At 39.1% G+C, this 20201-nt stretch overlaps 2 protein-coding genes across 2 annotated transcripts in view; both read left to right on the forward strand.

Moving 5' to 3' along the window:
• The window catches only part of LOC128736006 (potassium voltage-gated channel subfamily H member 8), a 53871-nt gene extending 38736 nt beyond the window's left edge, over window positions 1-15135 (forward strand). The window contains exons 9-17 of the mRNA XM_053830491.1: window positions 3758-3937; window positions 5237-5355; window positions 5667-5747; window positions 5818-5913; window positions 8621-8774; window positions 8842-8957; window positions 9018-9331; window positions 13514-13730; window positions 14216-15135. Of these exons, the coding sequence (XP_053686466.1) occupies window positions 3758-3937; window positions 5237-5355; window positions 5667-5747; window positions 5818-5913; window positions 8621-8774; window positions 8842-8957; window positions 9018-9331; window positions 13514-13730; window positions 14216-15094 (2156 nt within the window). The 3' untranslated portion in view covers window positions 15095-15135. The remainder of the gene's footprint in view (window positions 1-3757; window positions 3938-5236; window positions 5356-5666; window positions 5748-5817; window positions 5914-8620; window positions 8775-8841; window positions 8958-9017; window positions 9332-13513; window positions 13731-14215) is intronic.
• Window positions 15136-16561: 1426 nt separating this feature from the next.
• On the forward strand, window positions 16562-19739 carry LOC128736007 (uncharacterized). Its single transcript, XM_053830492.1, has 3 exons — window positions 16562-17252; window positions 17411-18165; window positions 18345-19739. The coding sequence occupies exons 1-3, from the start codon at window positions 16562-16564 to the stop codon at window positions 19737-19739; spliced, it is 2841 nt and encodes a 946-aa protein (XP_053686467.1).
• The last annotated feature ends 462 nt before the right edge of the window (window positions 19740-20201 follow it).

A 20201-nucleotide genomic window follows, 5' to 3' on the forward strand; every position in this document is an offset into this window, starting at 1 on the left:
AGACACGTAGGCCATTTCAGGATATGAATCTTCCCCGGAGTTCCAGACCACTCGAGTTAATACATAGCGACGTCTGCGGTGCAATCACCCCTGCGACTTGGAACGGTAAGCGCTATTTAGTTACCTTTACAGACGATTACACTCATTTTTGTGTTGTTTACATTCTGAACACTAAAGATGAAGTACTAGATTGTTTCAAAACATATGTAGCTATGGCGGAAGCCCATTTCGACAGCAGTGTTAGCCGTTTGCGCTGTGACAACGGCGGCGAATATGTGGGGAAAGCGTTCGCTGACTTTTGCAGAACCAAAGGCATCCAGGTAGAATTCACAGTTCCCTATACGCCACAGCAGAATGGGGTCAGTGAACGGCTAAATCGCACAATTCTAGACAAAGCTAGAGCGATGATAGCGGATTCCAGTCTGAATCGTAATATGTGGAATGAAGCAGTATATGCGGCAGTGTATCTGATCAATAGGAGTCCAACAGCTGCGCTGACATCGGATAAAACTCCTTATGAGTTTTGGTATGGACACAAGCCGGATATATCCAAGATGCGTATATTCGGGAGCAAAGCATACAGTCTTGTTCCGAAAGAGAAAAGAAGCAAACTAGAATCGCGGAGCAAGGTCAGTTATTTCGTTGGTTACGGTGGTGGCGGATATCGTCTTTGGGATGGCAAGAAGATTTTTATTGCTCGTGACGTTGTGGTAGACGAGCAACCATTACAATTGAGACGCATGGATGGGGATTCCGTGAATGATGGAAAAGCGGATACAAAATCGGATCATTATCAACTGTTTGGACCGTTTTCCTCTAATCCTATAAATGACGATTGTAGTCCGCCTGATGCAGGTGAAATGTATGGTCAGCCATCGGCAAGTAGACCATCGCCAGCAATAAATGATGACTCCGACAATGAAGAGTTTAGTGAAGCGGAAGGTGGATTGTTTAACGAGGATAATCAACATGTTGAAACTCGAGATACTGATGCGGGTGTCGATGTTCGTCGAAGTGAGCGAGTTCGAAAACCACCAGTGAAGCTGGATGATTATTTGTGCATCGCGTATGCCCTGAATGCCGAGACTTTTGTCGAAGATGTGCCTGAAACTATCGAAGAGCTGCGGAAATTGGAAGATTGGCCCGAATGGAAGAAGGCAATCGATAAGGAGATGACTTCTTTAGCTGAAAACGATACCTGGCAATTGGTAGAATTGCCTGAGAAATGCAAGCTGGTGGATTGTAAATGGGTTTTCCGACTGAAGCTAGCTCCTGATGGATCCGTGGAGAAACGTAAAGCCCGACTAGTTGCTAAAGGGTTTACGCAACGGTACGGTTTCGATTTTTCGGAGACGTATGCGCCTGTCGTTAGAATGGCAACCGTTCGCTCGATGCTTGCATTTGCAAATCAGCACGATTATTCTATCCATCAAATGGATGTGACATCCGCTTTCCTCAACGGCTCTTTAAACGAAAACATTTATATGCGTCAGCCGAAGGGATTTGAAGAAGGGGACAAGGTGTGCAAGCTCAACAAATCCCTTTACGGGCTGAGGCAGGCTTCCAAGACTTGGAACGATCGTTTCAATGACTTTATTAAACGGTGTGATTTCCAGCGATGTGAAGGCGACAACTGTCTGTATGTTCGTCGAAACAAATCAGGTCCAGTATTTCTGTTGCTCTATGTGGACGACCTGTTGCTTATTGCGAAGGATGTCAATGAGATAATGCTAGTTAAACGACTGCTACGGATGGAGTTCAAAATGCAAGACCTTGGAAATGCTCGTATGTTTCTGAATTTGCAGATTGATTATGACAAAGAAAAAGGAGTAATGAAGCTTAGTCAGCCACATTATGTGAATGCCGTGCTGAAACGGTTTGGCATGGAGGCGTGCAAGCCCTCAACAACCCCAATGGAAGCCGGTCTCCAACTCCTGAAAGCTGTCTCGCAAGAAAAGCTAGATAAACCTTATCGGGAGCTCATCGGCTGTCTTACTTACTTAGCAGTTACCTGTCGTCCGGATCTAAGTGCAGCGGTGTCGTATTTCAGCCAGTTCCAGTCTAACCCTTCGGAGCATGATTGGAAACATGTGAAAAGAATACTCCGGTATCTGAGAGGAACGCCGGATTATGGATTAGTCTACACCAGAAAAGAATTACCTTGTCGTCAGATCGTGGGTTTTGCTGATGCCAATTGGGCCACTGACATTAATGACCGTCATTCTGTGTCTGGATACCTTGTTCAAATTTACGGATCTACTACAGCTTGGAGTACCAGAAAGCAGAGAACCGTAGCCCTTTCGTCAACCGAAGCCGAGTGCTGTGCGTTGGTAGATTGTATCTGTGAAAGTTTGTGGATCTGTAAACTGTTCAACGAGTTAGCCATCTGGGATCAAAATGCGGCACAGATATTTGAGGACAATCAGTCTGCAATTGCTATCGCTCAGTCCGATGGTCCTTCAAAGAAGCTGAAGCATACTGACGTGAAACTACACTTCGTCAAAGAATGCGTTAAGGATGATAAGGTGGATTTGTGCTATATTCCGTCAGCAGATCAACCAGCAGATATTCTCACCAAAGGCTTAACGCCAATGTTATTTAGCAAACATTGTTTGACCATGGGTATTAAGGCGTGATTGTTTGAGGAGGAGTGTTAACGTAGAGTACAAACTATCCCTTGGTGTTACCCAAATTGAAGGATTTCCGATTTACCGTGTATATAAACTTAAATAAACACTTTGCCTTTTGTCATCATTCGTACCGCACGTATTTTACTTTAGATCGCGTATATATCACAGCCTCTGATTTTCCAAATATTAGTAACTGTGAAGTGACGTAAAATAAGTTTTTCAAGTAACATATTTTGTTATAAAAGTAATTTGCAAGTAACATATTTTGTTGCTAAAGCGAAATGTGTCATTCGTAGTGGTAGAATCTAGCTCATTCATAACTTAATGTGCTACTTGTATCTGGATCTGTTACAAACATGAATTTGCTTTCTAATTAGGGTTGCCAAGTCTGTAACCCCAATCGGTCCTGCCTTCAAAAAATGCGCAGTGGGGGGGGGGGGGGGGGGGGGGGGTGTCAGCATTTTAGAGGATTTGTCTGTAATGTGGTGTAATGTGCGTTAGACAGTCGCCATAGCATGACATAGCATGTAATCGACATAAAGAGAAAGTGGGAGTCGGTTGACATTTTCCCATGGGAATTATTGAAGATAGTTAATTTTGTGAGTGACACTTGCTTCTGGCGCTAGTGGACAATTTAATGTATATTACCGCCAGAAGCAAGGTATTATCACTGCAAAACTAGCTATCTTGATCTTCAATGATCCACTGTTCAGGATTGCTAATAAATTTATCAGAAAATTTAACAGACCAGGCAAAAAGTACAAATCCGGCTTCATACGTCGGAAAACCGGCCTTTTTGCCAGATTGACCGGCCACCGGCTTTGCAAGTGAAAAACCGGTCGGGCCGGCCAAAAACCGGCCACTTGGCAACCCTATTTCTAATTAGTTTATTTTCGATTTGTAACATAATATGTTAAAAATATCAAAATGTGTTATAAAACAGATATAATCTTGTTTTGGTCTCCTGATCGGGTTATCATACGTGAAAATAATCCAAGTGTTCCCATTTGTTACTTCTGGAATAGCTTAGTTAATAGAATAACTTATTACTGAAACTATTACGTGAGCTGCTTTTTACTACTGATAATTGAGTACCATTTCTCGCTTCTTTACATTTTACATCTCAGGTTGGATTCACACATTGGCGGAGCGATTAAAAATTCCTGTGACGAATGTAACGCAAGGCGAAGCTTACATAACAGCCTTGTACTTTACATTCACGAGCCTCACATCAGTCGGTTTTGGCAACGTATCACCCACAACTATTAGCGAGAAAATTTTCAGCATCGTTATGATGCTGATTGGTGGTAAGTGTTAGTAATACGAAAGGAATTGATTAAAAATTCCTGTAGCAAAACTAAATGAGATATATCTTTCTGGTTTGAAGTTTACGAATTACATAAATTACAACTGACTTTTCGAATTTAGTCGGGGGAATCGAAAATGCACTCAATTACTCCAAAAACTGTCTACCAAACTTGGCATACATAAACGAGAAAAAGCTGAAAAAACCCTTCCAATTCCACTAAATTGTATGGGACCTTTTCAGAAACGCGTGTTTCGTTTACGGTTTGTAGCCATATTCAGTGGTTGAAGAACTCAAAAATAATAAATTTATCAAAGTGATCGAAAACAATTTATAATTATTTTGGCATACATGTTCCCTGATATAAGGGAATTAGCGGGTGTCAAAAGAAAGAGTCCCCAACTAGAGGGTAAGGGTTTAGAAACTGGGAGGAAGTACTAAGCGAAGACGACAAAATAATGAAAAAAGGTGTTGTTTCTCTTCCATCGTAGGAATTGTCGAAGCGACACAGATGTGGCTGCGGGACAAATAGGGGGAAGCTGATCCTTCCTTTTCTAATTTTCCACTCTTTACCTTTTTACGGCTGGTCCCATTCTGTTGGACCCTATCAACATCTTTGTTTCATTACATTACTCTTATAAAAAAAATTAATCATATGGCTGACCTAATTTAAAGGTGAGAACAAAAAACGCGTTGTTGGTCCATATTTTTATGTCAAACGGGGTTAATTGATCGCGCGCTTACTTTTTGAGTGTTGTTTTATTGTTATTACATAGGAGTTTAAAAAGCGTTCTAAGGACGTTTTTGTATACTGCAATTACTCGAACCTTATAAATTAACCTAGGGTACGGCACTAGTTCTTCAGCCAATTTCTATTTTTGACCTACGGTGAAAAACTATTATTATTTTTCATCAATATGTATATACTACTATTATTTTGCAGACTCTTTTCGTGGTGATAAATCAGTTCTTCAGGTTCAAGGAACATGAAAACAGTGTAGGCCTAATAACTAAAAGTACGGCGAAAAATATCGAATACTCTATACAACCTATTTTCTGATTAGATTGTTGCTCGAGGAGATTACCTTGATAAATGAATATGTGTAAAAAGTAAAGTGCGAAGCAAAGGTTATTGTTCACATTTGTTGGCACATAACAATATTGAATCGATTGTTTACTTGAGTTGTTAAGTAAGGTTATTTTAAAAATCGATCAACTGGTCCCTCCCTATCCTACATATAACATTTGACGAAAGCGAGGTAGACAGACATATGTTTCCTTTTTTCATTTTTTTTTCTAGCGCTAATGCATGCGGTGGTATTTGGAAACGTGACAGCTATTATTCAAAGGATGTATTCACGACGGTCCCTTTACCAGAGTAAATGGCGTGATTTGAAGGATTTCATCGCATTGCACCAGGTGAGTGTGCCATTTTCGACATGTTAGGGATCATTTAAGTAATACGCAACTCAAAATTGGATCATTGTTTTCCCTTTCCTAAACGTAAAGCAATTACGTTATGGTGCTTACGTGCCCTGCAACGCGGCGCGAAATAGGTTTACCCCGTCGCGTATTGCGTAATCCGTGAATGGTCCGTAACTAAAGTACGCTAAGCTAGGATGAAAATGATGATAATCGACGCATATACAGAAGAAGCAGATAGCGAGAAAGATTTTTCATGTAGTCTTTTTAATTCCTTTCTACATGCATTTTATCCTTGTATTTTATAGATGCCGAAAGAGTTGAAACAACGTATGCAAGACTATTTTCAGACAATGTGGTCACTGAATCATGGAATCGATATATACGAGGTACATATACAAGCAAATTATAAAGAGCAAATATTATCTATAAGATTTATGTTTTCCTATGTCGCTTTAGATTCTGAAAGAATTCCCAGAGGAACTGAGAGGTGACATCTCGATGCATCTACACAGGGAAATTTTGCAATTGCCAATATTCGAATCAGCATCACAGGTATGTCGATCTTCATATCCCACTATCAAAAAATTCACAGGTTCTTCTACGTAAAAAACATGATTTATGGCAAGTTATATACTACATAAGGCCACTGCAAATTATTTTTAAAGTGTTTGTCACCGGCTCCTCTGAAATTTGCTTTAAAAATGCAATCAATGCGATAACCGAAAATCGTACAAAAAAACTTTCTTTTGGTAGGTTTTCGACATAGAATTAGGTATGATAAACCTCAGAGTTAAAACGTCCTTTTACTCACTATAGTTTAGCTACTCTGTAATAAAATATGTATTTGAGAAATTAGCTACGTTCAGTAGAAACATGCTTTGTTGGATGCTATATTCTAGATCTTCCATTTCATTACCCTTTTTGTGCTTTTTGTTTTTGGCACAAAAATGAATATTTTGGGAAGTTGATTTCGAACCACTTTCTCCGGCAGCAACCAATACAAGTATCGGCAATGTTCTATAGTTTGAAGTGCCTAATACTATTTTAGATCATCAGCTTGTACTTATTTGCAGCTAGCTACTAAGAAGAGAGTGACGTTGTTAAAAAACAGTACGTATGTATAATAATGGATGTTGTTTCCTTGCAAAACTCCTGCGTTATTAGTAAATTGTGAAGATATATCAAGCTTAACGCGCAAGACTCTACCGCAGAAGCTCATTCAACGCATCAGCTAGAAGCTCCAAATCGAGAAATTTTACACAGAAGTATTTTGTAATTGATACGATCGAAGGTAGCTTTTAGGTCAGTATATGAGGTTATCAATTTGCGCTATCAGTTCCATTTGGAGATATATGACGAAGTAAACTCCAGTAAATTAGTATAAACGACTTAACGTATCCATGTTGAGAGGTAGAGCTGTAATTTTTTGAACGAGAAAGAATAACTCAACTTACTCCATCTTAGGATGACCAGACGTCCCGGATTGTGCGGGACTGTCCCAGATTTGGATGGCTTGTCCCAGATTACCAAGCGTCCCGGAAAGTGTCCCGCATTGATTAATTTTTAATCGTGCCTGTTGAATGTTGAAACGCTCAGAGGAACGCTACAGATGAGTTTTAAGGGGTTTTCAAGAAGTATCCTATTTATGAATTATTGTCGAAACAAAAACAAGTGCATTCAACTGAAAAATTTATGTATATTTTGTATTAATTCACCTCGAAATAACTTTGTTATACCGTGGACAGCCGTTCTGGCGACCTTAAATATGCTGCACTTGTATGAATTGACTGCCCTGCTATTTGATATTGTTTATGTGTTTTGATTTAGTTGGCAATTACAAACGGGGCGAATATTTCGTTCTCCTATCAAACTTTTATCAGAATTGTCGAGGAAACGGATATGGAACACGCTAAATCAGAACAAACAAATTTTTAATTGGCACGTCGTGCAAATTAGCAGAGTCCAAATTAAAAAATGTTGAGAATTAATACAGTCAAGCGAACGGAGATCCATGTGGTTGTGGTATACTATAGTAGAAGCAATTTTGCAAATAAGTCATTCAATATGTCCTGCCGTCGGTCGTCGTCAGCATAACGTTGGGGTGGTTCGTGCTGTTTTAAACAATCATCACCATACTATTTGATATTGAGCCTCTCGTCGCCAGTTTCCCAGGCGTCTTAGAAGTTTAAAGTCGCTTTCGACCAGGTCGAGCCATCTGGCACGTATGTCCCCCTTTTCGCTCGGCTCCTGACTTTCGTCAAATGTATGATGAGAATCTCCCCAAGTAATGCCTCATGATTTATACGCATTCGCCACTCTTCGCTTTCACTTTGTACTCCACCGAATATTGTCCGCAGCACATGCCACTCAAAAACAGTAAGGGTGCGTATGTCCTCTGTGAATAGCATCACAGATTCAAGTCCATAAAGAACTACTGGTCTAATAAGGGTTTTGTACACTGTCAGTTTCATACGGCGGCATATGCTTCTTGATCGTAGCGTTTTGCAAAGAACAAATCAAGCCCGCTTTCCCGCGTGCATGCGGTGCTGGATCTTTTGACTAGTGTTGTTGTCCGCGGTCACCAGCTATCCCAACTATGCGAACTCACTACCACTTCTAGTTTGACGCCGTACCGGGCTACCGTCCGTCGGAGTCGCCCACTTGTCAGTTTGAATCTTTTCTTTTCATGTATTTAGCCTTCTACGCATTTATTTTTAACCTAAAATCCTCGCTTTCAGTCTGGGGTAGATTGCCACTGACGTCCCGCATTCGTCAAAAAAAATCTGGTCACTTTACTCCATCTCAAAAAGCAAAGAGCCTGCCAACACACGCGCGATACCGCGATTACTTTTAACACTGCCGATCATCAGTTGTACTGGGAACATAAAACATTGCTTCCATATATCAGAAAATACTTTCTGAAAAATGAAACATTCAAAAATGTTTCTTTCTAGACCTAATATTTTTGCAAATATAGGCAACAAAAAGAGAGTTTTAAAAAGCGGGTAATGTTTAAAAAAGAAGATGCTGCCATTAGTCGAGGAAAGGTCCACCCAGCACCAAGTTAAGATTTTTACACTCTAACCTAATACGTACGTATAATCTGGCAAAACTTGGTTCAAATCCGTAAGTTTTGTTTACACAGGTCTCGGACACTGTCGTGTGAAATGACCCTCCAATGAGTTTCAAATTACCTGTGATTGATTGGTTTGGACGAAATGAACAAGATTGCTAATATTTGAATTTGTGTCTTCCGTAGGGCTGCTTGAAACTCCTGTCTCTACATATCAAAGCGAACTTTTGTGCACCGGGCGAATATTTGATACACAAAGGTGATGCATTGAGTTACATTTACTACATTTGCAATGGATCTATGGAGGTGATGCAGAACAATATGGTGGTCGCTATACTGGGTAATACATACTTTTTTGATGTCATAAGTTTTCAATATCAAGTTCACGCATTTAATCAACTCAACAGGAAAAGGCGACTTAGTCGGTTGTGATATAAGTATCCATTTACTGCATAGCAGTCAGGGAAACTCCGGTAACCCGGGCTCACAAGATGCTATTGTAAAGAGTAGTGGAGATGTTAAGGTAAATTTCATTCAAAATGTGTGAATTCTGCATAAATGCTTTACAATCTATTATGCGTAGGCACTTACCTATTGTGATTTGAAAAGTATTCATATGAATGGCCTGGTCGACGTGCTGCGGCTCTATCCGGAGTACCAACAAGAGTTTGCGAATGACATTCAGCATGATCTTACTTATAATCTACGCGAAGGCTATGAAGCGGAAGAGGAAATGGATAATAATGCTCCATGCCTTGCGTTACCGTCCATCAGTGAAGACGACGAAAATCAATCGGATGTAGAATCTAATACAACGTCTCCGTTGAATACATCGCTGAGTAAATCACCCGCACACAACACAACCGCTAGTCCGCGGCATGCAAAATTAATACACAGGTAACGAAAAAGTAATATGTTAACAATATTGCGACATTTGCCCCTATTTAGACTGCCCCGATTTACACGATTATCACAGTCGAATCTCGCACACGATTTCGCTAAAAAAAAATGAAGTGAAAAAGAAGGGGAAGAAGGAAAAAGAAGTCAAACTCATTAGTAGATCAAACTAAAAGCAACTCTAGTGTCAGATTAACAGTGCAAAATGCGGTACGTTGCATTAAATGATTAGCACGGTAGTCTGAATAGTCATAAAAGGGGCAATATCAGGACTAAGAACTTTTTCATTCTCGCAATTTTTAACGACGATGCACAGTGGGACAGGTTCAAAAATAGGCGGACATCAGCTTTTGCGGAGAAACTATTAAGTTTTTCGCATTAGTGTCTTCGCAAAAGTTTCTTGGTTTTTAATTTATTTTTTTGTTAGATAAAAAAAATTTACATTAAGGGGGTGAATCAATAAATAGAAAAATTAACTTTTTTATTTTAGGTACAAAATAAACAGTGCCTAAGGAAAAGTGGTAGAGGACATTATTTCAAGAGTATTTGGCGAAGGAAGGAAGTTTCTATCCCTTAAGGGAAAAAAGATATTGAGCTACACAATAACAAACCCCCTTAATATCAGTTTTCCTAATTTTACTTGCTTATTTCCGTTTCTACATCGTTTTGATGTTCAGTAAAATTTAAGATATAGTAAAAATACATCTTTTTGCTGAAGAGAGCGAGGCTCTAACCTTATGGGATTTTAAGCTGTTACAGTTTTTAGACAATTTTCTAGTCAATTTTAAGGTGATTTATTTCAAAAAGGCGCAAGTATGCGCAGCCAATCTCAGCGACTTTATGTGTTGCAATGTAGTGGCTTTCATTTTATGTATATGTCACGGTGGATCACGGTGGAACATTCGAGCAAACTGCGACTAAAAATATCACGTTTAACGCCTGAAAAATTACATAAAATAACATAATCGATCAATACAAATGGTATAAACCCATTTAAAATAAAAATAAATTTAATAATAAATGATTTAACAATTCAATGATCTTATATTTTTAAATAACTGTTCATTTCTTCATCGTTAGCTTCGGAGGAGTCAAGAGTACCGTTTCCCGCAAAATCTGGTTCACGCAATAACTTCAGTGCTGCTTCACTGAATGGCATTTTCTTCCGTTTTGTGTTCTTACCCACTGATGAAATTATCGGATCAGATGATAGCATTAAACGGTTAAATATATCTTGATTTGTAGATACTCTGTGAACATAATCGTATGCAATTAGGAACAAAACACAACATATATGAAGACTAATATGCACCTTGAACATTTTCGCGCTCGATTTTCCCGGAACATTTTGACGTCCTTATTCCGGCATTCTTGCGGTTCTTCTGACAAGGCACCGATAGGGAGCACTGATGCTTGGATAATATCTGCACCATGGATAAGAATTCGGTGCATACTAGCTGGCATTTTGTACCATCCGTATAATGAACCAGATTTTGCGGGAAACGGTACTCTTGACTCCTCCGAAGCTAACGATGAAGAAATGAACAGTTATTTAGAAATATAAGATCATCGAATTGTTAAATCATTTATTATTAAATTTATTTTTATTTTAAACGGGTTTATACCATTTGTATTGATCGATTATGTTATTTTATGTAATTTTTCAGGCGTTAAACGTGATATTTTTAGTCGCAGTTTGCTCGAATGTTCCACCGTGATCCACCGTGACATATACATAAAATGAAAGCCACTACATTGCAACACATAAAGTCGCTGAGATTGGCTGCGCATACTTGCGCCTTTTTGAAATAAATCACCTTAAAATTGACTAGAAAATTGTCTAAAAACTGTAACAGCTTAAAATCCCATAAGGTTAGAGCCTCGCTCTCTTCAGCAAAAAGATGTATTTTTACTATATCTTAAATTTTACTGAACATCAAAACGATGTAGAAACGGAAATAAGCAAGTAAAATTAGGAAAACTGATATTAAGGTGGTTTGTTATTGTGTAGCTCAGTATCTTTTTTCCCTTAAGGGATAGAAACTTCCTTCCTTCACCAAATATTCTTGAAATAATGTCCTCTACCACTTTTCCTTAGGCACTGTTTATTTTGGACCTGAAATAAAAAAGTTAATTTTTCTATTTATTGATTCACCCCCTTAATGTAAATTTTTTTTATCTAACAAAAAAATAAATTAAAAACCAAGAAACTTTTGCGAAGACACTAATGCGAAAAACTTAATAGTTTCTCCGCAAAAGCTGATGTCCGCCTATTTTTGACGCCGTCCCACTGTGCGATGGTGGGGTGGCCCCTGCGGTTAATCCTCCGCAGACAATTTATCTATTCTGATAATTGGACTATTGCAAATTATTTTGACGTAGGACTACGTCTTTGTTTACTATACTGGGACTGGGTAGCACTTGAACGTGAAAACAAAAATAAAAGTGTAACGTTTGAATGAAAGATTTCAAATGGTAATAACTACTAAACTACTGAACGAAACTGAACAATTTATATGTCATTGGATAGAAAAAATGACCAGCAATTTTATGGAAGGGGTAAGAAAGCAATTTTATGGAGGGCGTAAAAGGGGGGCTTCTATACAAATGAAACACAAATTTCCTCTGATTATTAGTATTAGAAACTCTAGAACTAATCAAGCAAATGGAACTAAACTTGGCATGTGGAGATTTAAGAAGGCAAGATTTTTTTCTATGGTGAATTGAGACCCTTCCCCTCTTTAGGAGGGGGGGGGGGGGGCATACCAATGAAATATAAATTTCCTCATAACTCGAGAACTAATCAAACAAAAAGAACCAAATTTGGCATGTGGGGGTTTTTGGAGGCATGAATTTATTTTATGATGATTTGAGACCCCTCACCCCTGTGGTTGGAGGATAAGGACTTTTATATATGAGATAAGAATTAAAAGAGACATTTTCTGCGTATGTGCCATATTTTTTGCTATGTAACAAGCGGTAAGCTGTGAAAGTAAACTACTGTTTTACCTGACTCACTGCGAATATGCGTGTTATTGGAATAAAACGTCACCATGCGTTTTATTCGTTTATAACGCATATGCAGCTAATATCGATAACAACCGATTTTTTATAAGTTGTGCTTTTGTTATTGCATTTAACTTGTAAAAAGTTGCATAAATAACAATTCAGTTTCACAATACAATTATTGCGTACTACTAGCACTTGCAATATAACGTTTAAGTACGTTATTTTTAGTGATCAAAATTAACGATATTTTCGATACAAGGGCGATATTTTTCGAAACCTTTCGAACCAACACGATCCCGCGAATACAACGCATATTCGCAGTGAGTCAGGTAACACAGTAGTAAAATCTCCCGGAGCCAGAGACAGTGAATCGAGGCCGCTATCTTACGTGCCTCTTGCCATTTATGCCAAAAGAGAAGGACATTCGAATGGCACATCATATTTACGATGAACGTGTTTTGGCTGTAATGTTATTTGTAACCAATGGCCCTTTTAAAGGTCACAAGCGAGTTAAAGTAAGATTATTGAAACATGCCAAGCTACGCTTAATTATATTTAATACAATAATCTGTGGGCATCATTCATTACTATTTAAACCTTTATGATGCACACAAGTGATTTTTAAAAGAAATCTGTATGTCTCAATTCAAAGCCACCATTGTATTCAATGAAGAACTGCATCTGAATATTTCGCTCTTCCCTTTTAAACATTCACTTAAACAATGACACTCACAGATTCTTATAAACATACATATGCCAGAAATGCAGTTTACATTAGTCTTTAATCTAATGATCTGATATAGTCCTACGTCACCCTTTCGTGCAACCCTTAGGGGTGTATACCTTGCAGTTTTTTAAATTTTTTGTCAACTTCCTCCACCGTTGAAATTGGTTTTAATGGTCGGGCGACGAAAAATAAACAGCATTCTATAATTTTATCAAAGTAAAAGTGAATAACTCTGGATTCCGTTAGGCTAGATACACTTTTACACATCACCTGTTTATTTTTTTAGTTTTGGTCAAATGAAGATCATGCTATACTACGTTAATTGAGAAAATTAGGGTAAAATGACTAATTTTTCCGCAAACAAATACCCTATACCATCGGAATTTTAACATCAAGTAATATGATTTAAAAAATTTTGAACCTGCTGAATATGTTCCATTTTACAGTCGCAACAAATCATTAGTGGCTTTGAGGGAGCGTGTCGAGCGTCAGAGGTCTGTACAGGCCACCGTCAATCCAGTAACCGAGAGCAATAACTCTATTGAGGGACTGAACCTGGAGCTACAGAGTAAGGAGAAAACTCATCCTGCCAGAGTATCGGTGGAGCGGTTAGACACTCAAGTAACCTCATTACATAACGATGTTGCAGCACTTAGCATGGAGGTAAGGAGGATTGAGTAAAACGTCGTACCGTGGACCCCCGTTCGTTTGACCATTTATAATCTGAACACTTTTTAATTTGAACCCCGCTGGTTTGCACGACATGCAAGTTAAAAATGGTTCAAATATCATTCTCAACATGACATCATTTGTTTATGCGGACAATGCACATAAACACGATTTGTTTGTACTAACCTAGCGTGTTTAATCGGTTTCACATTTCGTTTTCCTAACGATTACGATAGAAATCCGATCGGAAAATGCAATATTCGCACTTGCAACTGCCAACTAAAACAAACCACCAAAACAATAACAAAGAGCAAGGCGGCCAGTTCACACAGGTTTCAGCATATTTCGGGTTACCAGTTGTTCAAATTAAAAAGTAACCCCGTTAGTTTGCATGAGGAATCGTTCAAACGAACGGGGGTCCACTGTACTTGAATTGAATACTGAATATTGACAATAATGCCTTACATGTATGTTTGTAGGTTCGCAATGCAATTCAAGCCCTCCAGGAAATGACATATTCTACTATAAATTCCCAGTTCGATTTAGGACATTTTCCACCTGCGCGCTCAATACCTAACCTGCAGAATGGTGCTATAGGCATTTTGCGAGATACCAACGTTACTTTAGCACGCAGTAGCTCGCATCCACCAGAGATGTGGTGCAGAGAGATGAACGCCTTTGGTGAACCTATACCTAGTCCTAATGGAACGGAAACTTTCTCCGAACACATGTATCGACGAAAATCGATAATGTCCCAAAAATATTCAGAGGAGATGTCTTGTTCAACGCAGACTGAAAATGTGATTGATTTTGAAACGCTAGAAAAAGTAGTTTTAACGCACCCCCATTTAGTGCTTAAGATTTTAGGCATTAACGCCGTGTTTAACAATGATGCTGAGATGAAGCTTTATCCTTTAAACACAATATCCGAGATGGCTAGTTCGGGGGAGACAATCGCACCAAAAGTGCAAAGCACAACAAATCATAACAATAAGGCAAACACCAATGTATCTAAACAATTGGGCGAAAGCGACTCACCAATCATTTTTGACAACTCTATTGACTTAAGTACGGATTCCGATGGAATGATTAACAATAACAACAATAACATATCTTCTCTAACACCACTAAAAGCAGAAACTATACCACTGTTGATGGCAGACTCAGAGGTCGAAAGCACTTGTTGTTCTATTCTGATAGATGAAAATATTAACGTGTTGAAGCAATCAGTTGGAAACCATGTATTGCGGCGTCAAGACCGGGTGCCAACCAAAAACCGTTTTTCAGCTGGAGACGCCGACACGATCGAGAAAGGGTTGAAAAATTTACCATCCTCACGTTCGCTGGGCGGTAGCTGAGAAACAGCTAAACCCCATTCGGTTACAGAAGAATTTTATGAGTGAGCAAAATGTTTCATGTTTGATTACACTTAGCGGTTATTGCATTAGATAACCATTTAGTGCAAACTCTCTTCCTGATAATAAATTGAGTATTTTGTGTATTTTATCGCAAATAAAGTTGAACGAATAATTATTATCTATTGATTTTCGTGCGTTTTTACTTTGTTATACTATATAACTAACAAAGGTTTAGAAATTGGTCGAAAAATATGAAATAGAACCAAGACCCTGGGGGCTAAGTGTCATAAAAATCGATAGGATGTAGGGTGTCTTTTTGATATTAATTTTTACTTTTTGTCGGGCTTTTCAGTCTTTTGTAGAAATCAGAAGTTATTTAAAAAACTAATGTTTATTTGAGCGTCTTAGTAACGAAAACCTGTAACGATGAAAAGGAAGAAAACCAAATTTATTTATATCCTTTAATTCTACTACTATGTTTTATTGATAAATACGTATTTCGGTCACAACGTGAGACCTTCTTCATTATCTAACTAACTTAGACTGTCCAACCCACTCGCGTTTTGAGGTTATGATATGTTCTCCGACGGTAATCCCCACGTGTTGGACTGCTCCCCGATTACTGACCAGTAATATCTCCGTTTTATGGTGCGCTATTTGCAGTTTCGCGTTCTGCATCCAACTCTCCACCCTGCGGATTGACTCAGTCGCCAATGCCTCCACTTCCTCTTGCGATTCGCCTGCAGCCGTCATCACGATGTCGTCCGCGAAGCCGACGATTTCCACTCCCGTTGGTACACACTTAACAAAAAGGACCGAATTCGGTAAAATTTTACCGAAATCTAAACAGCTGAACGTTCGGTAAAAATTTCGATGGTGCCAATCGGCGTTTACAGATCATTAGTAATGTTTGGTGCAATAAAAAATTTTACCGAACGTTCAGCTGTTTAGATTTCGGTAAATTTTACGGAATCGTTTAAGTGTGTAGCTCTAGGGTTAGTACGCCATTGTGCATACCGTTCCAGAGAGATGGACTGAGTATTGACCGTTGTGGAACGCCCGCCGTGATCACGGCAGTTTCCTTTCCGAGGTTCGTCCGATATACTATAGCACCCGATTCGTGAAGTAGCTTTGTGTTTAGAAAAAGGGTATAAATTCACTCATTAAATTTGAGTGGCACTTGTTATGAATCATATACCTTGCAATAATAACTTTGATGTATTATAAAATGTTACGGCAACACTTCTTTAAATAAATTTCATCTTGTATTTCTCCATAACTAAGATGGTTGTGTTTTAATTAACTGGTCTTATTCCATCATGAAACATGGTGTCAGAATAGCTTCCATAGCATAAAAAACAAGATACAGGCATAGAAAACAGCCTGAGCATTGAGCTGTAGTGAATAAAAGTATTTACACACGAAAGCAGCAAACCCAGTTTCGGAAACGAATAAAAGAAAAACATCATGGCGTCGGACGACGAGCTTGAGGGAGCTGTAGGAGGATTGTCCATCGAAAATCGGTCTAAGTCGACAAGCAACGTCGACACCACATCAATGGCGGCCGTCACCACAGCTGCAGTGACTGCTGCTGCGAAAGTGATTAATAATAACATTCCGTTTCCCGAACCTCTTTGTTTGTCGGGAAATGTACGACAAAATGTAGAGGATTTTATTGAAGGATTCGAAATTTACCTCGTGGCTACCGGGTTGGAGCACCGGGATGAGCGAGTAAAAATAGCTACATTAAAAGCAGCAATGGGAGTTACGGTCAGAAAAATATTTAACAATTGGCCGCTACGTGAAACAGAAAAAAGCAACGTTAGTGCTTGTTTGCAATCTCTAAGAAAATATATTGTTCCAAAGAGGAACGTGAAACTTGCTCGTTACGAATTTATACAATGTAAACAAATGAGCCCGGATGAAGCTAGCGAAGGCGAAACAGTGATGCAATTTATAAACAGAGCTAGAGCATTAGTGAAAGATTGCAATTATGGAAATATCGAAGAAGAAATGTTGCGAGATGTTATCGTAGCTGGCTTACAGGACCATCACTTACAAAAGGAGTTTATTGATAAACCAGATCTTCCAGCCGCGGAAGTGATGGCCGGTGTATGTCTGCCGAGGCAACACAAAATGAACTCGGAAAAATCAAGTGGTATGAAGAAGAGCATTCGGTAAACAAAGTGTACAAAAAGCAGGTTCTAGATAAAAAGTGTGGCTATTGTGGTTATGCATATCATCGCCGTTTATCGGAGTGCCCAGCAAGGGGAATCGCTTGTTTTTATTGCCAACAACGAAATCATTTCGAGTCAGTATGCAAGAAAAAACGTGACGATGCGGAAAAATTTCGTAAGCCAGCCAAAAACTCGAAACCGCGTAAGAAAGTACAAAGAATTGACGAAAATAGGTCGGAAAAAAGTTATGCTGAGGAAGAAGAATCACTAGAAGAAGAAGTGATTGATTCGATTGAATACTTGTATAGTGTAAAAGAAGAGCGTTCCGGTCTACTTAAAGCCGAGTTAATCTTTAAACGGGAAGGAATGAAAACGACACCGGTTAAGTGTATTCTTGATACTGGTGCTACGTGTAATGTAGTAGAACTTCCGTCATTACTTGATTTTCTTAACGTATCACACATAAAGTTGGACCAACATCGATCAGTGCTTAAGGGATTTGGTGGTAACGCGATTAAAACGTTGGGTAGAGCAACAGTCGACGTTATCTACAAAGGAAAAGAGTACAAAGCTGTTTTTAATGTTGTGAAATTTCCACAAATACCGATACTTTCGCTGTATACGTGTAAAAAGCTAAACCTAGTTAACTTTTGCCTATCGATAATCGAGGAACAAGAAGGCATTGCAAGGAATATACTGTCACGTTATTCTGATGTCTTCGAAGGAATAGGGCAGCTTGCCGGAGACGTACATTTGAATATAGATTCATCCATAAAGCCAGTTGTTCAACCAGCGAGACGTATTCCGATAACTCTGCAACCGGAACTTAAAAAGCAACTGGATCAATTGGAGGAGCATCACATAATTAACAGAGTCGTTGAACCAACTGATTGGGTAAGTAATCTTGTTCTTGTAAAACGAAATAACAAAATTAGAATATGCATTGACCAATCATGTTGAACTGCGCATTGAAACGTCCCCATTACCAAATACCTACAATCAATGAGCTATTACCAGAATTGTCGAAAGCCAAAATATTTACTACAGTTGATGCCAAATCTGGGTTTTGGCAGGTAACGCTGGATGAGGAAAGTTCACGACTCACGACTTTCTGGACACCGTATGGTCGGTACCGCTGGTTAAGAATGCCGTTTGGAATTTCCCCTGCACCAGAAATTTTCCAGCACAAACTTCAAGAGGCAGTCGACGGACTTAAGGGCGTTCGTGCATTAGCAGATGATGTGATTATATTCGGCTGTGGGGATACCATGAAAGAAGCATATAGTGATCATAACAAAAATCTACAAAGTTTTCTTCTAAGGATGAGGGACAAGAACGTGAAGTTGAATAAAAACAAGATACGGCTATGCCAAACCAGCGTCAAATTCTTTGGTCACATTTTAACATCGGAAGGAGTGAAAGCCGACCCAGACAAAATTCGTAGTATAGTGGAAATGGAACAACCTCATGATGCCGCCGCTCTGCTTCGGTTTCTAGGCATGATAACATATTTATCCAACTACATGCCAAAGTTGTCAACTGTCGCGGAACCTTTACGAAAGCTAGCCACTCAGAAACAGTCATGGATCTGGGAAAATGTTCACCAAGAAGCATTTGTGACTCTTAAGACCATGGTGACGGAAGCTCCTGTATTGAAATATTTTGATATTAATAAGGATGCAGTTATACAATGTGATAGTAGCAGCGTCGGGTTGGGAGCTGTACTGATGCAGGATGGCAAACCAGTAAGCTACGCATCCAAAACGTTAACACAAACCGAAAGACGATATGCACAAATCGAGAAAGAAACACTCGCTATAGTTTATGCTTGTAGGAAATTTGAGATGTATATCATTGGCAAAGAAGTTACCGTACAGACAGATCACCTGCCCTTGTTAAAAATTTTTCAAAAACCGTTGTGTGAAGCACCAATGCGTTTACAACGGATGCTTCTGGCCCTACAAAGGTATAAACTGAAACTGCAATTCAAACCCGGCAAGGAAATCGTGATAGCTGATATGTTATCGAGAGCAGCGATGACAGATGGAGATCCCACTGATCGTGGCATTTACGATATTTATACAATCGACATGGATTTTACATTCGCTGAATTCGAGCAGATAAATGTTCTGGACTACATTCCGATTTCAGATTTTCGCTTAGATCATATCCGAAAAGAATCATCAAACGATGCGGATATTCAGCATATTATCAGATATATTGTCGAAGGTTGGCCAGCTAGAATGATTGATGTACCTGAAAAATTAAAAGTGTACTGGAAATACAAAGATGAACTAAGCACACAAAATGGCCTCGTGTACAGGAACAACCGTATTCTCATACCAATCAAAATTCGCAAAGAAATCTTGGAACGACTACATGCATCACATTCAGGAATACAGTCAACGATGAAGCTGGCACGAGATGCCGCCAGAATTTTGCGCGTTATGGATCCCCAATGTATGTGACAACAGATGGGGGACCACAGTTCAACAGCACGGAGTTTCGAAAGTTGTCTGTAGAATGGGAATTCCTACATACTATGTCTGCACCACACCACCAACAAGCAAATGGGAAGGCGGAAGCAGCTGTAAAAATAGTGAAGCAACTGTTAAAGAAATCTTACGAAACTAAGACAGATTTCTGGAAAAACTTGCAGCAATGGAGAAATGTTCCAAACAGTCGTGATAGTTCTCCCTCGCAGCGCATGTTCAGCAGAAGAATTCGTTTCAACATACCGATGGCTGAGGCTAAATATGAATCTAAAATTCAGGAAGGAGTAAAAGAGCAAATACAGAAAAATCGTCAACGAGCCAAGCAGTACTATGATAGAAAAGTTAGAGTCTTACCATCACTGGAGATCGGTCAACCAGTTTTCGTTAAAAAGAAACCAACAGATAAAGTTTGGACACCAGCCTCCGTCGTCGATA

The sequence above is a fragment of the Sabethes cyaneus genome, chromosome 2, assembly GCF_943734655.1.
Source record: "Sabethes cyaneus chromosome 2, idSabCyanKW18_F2, whole genome shotgun sequence".
Taxonomy (NCBI): domain Eukaryota; kingdom Metazoa; phylum Arthropoda; class Insecta; order Diptera; family Culicidae; genus Sabethes; species Sabethes cyaneus.

What these genes read in the sequence shown, in the direction of transcription:
- LOC128736007 (XM_053830492.1), top strand. Translation starts at nt 16,562, where the DNA reads ATGGCGTCGGACGACGAGCTTGAGGGAGCTGTAGGAGGATTGTCCATC. An exon ending in GAACTCGGAAAAATCAAGTG is followed by an intron (nt 17,253 to 17,410) that starts GTATGAAGAAGA and finishes ATTTCGAGTCAG; the next exon opens with TATGCAAGAAAAAACGTGAC. An exon ending in TCGTTGAACCAACTGATTGG is followed by an intron (nt 18,166 to 18,344) that starts GTAAGTAATCTT and finishes GGGTTTTGGCAG; the next exon opens with GTAACGCTGGATGAGGAAAG.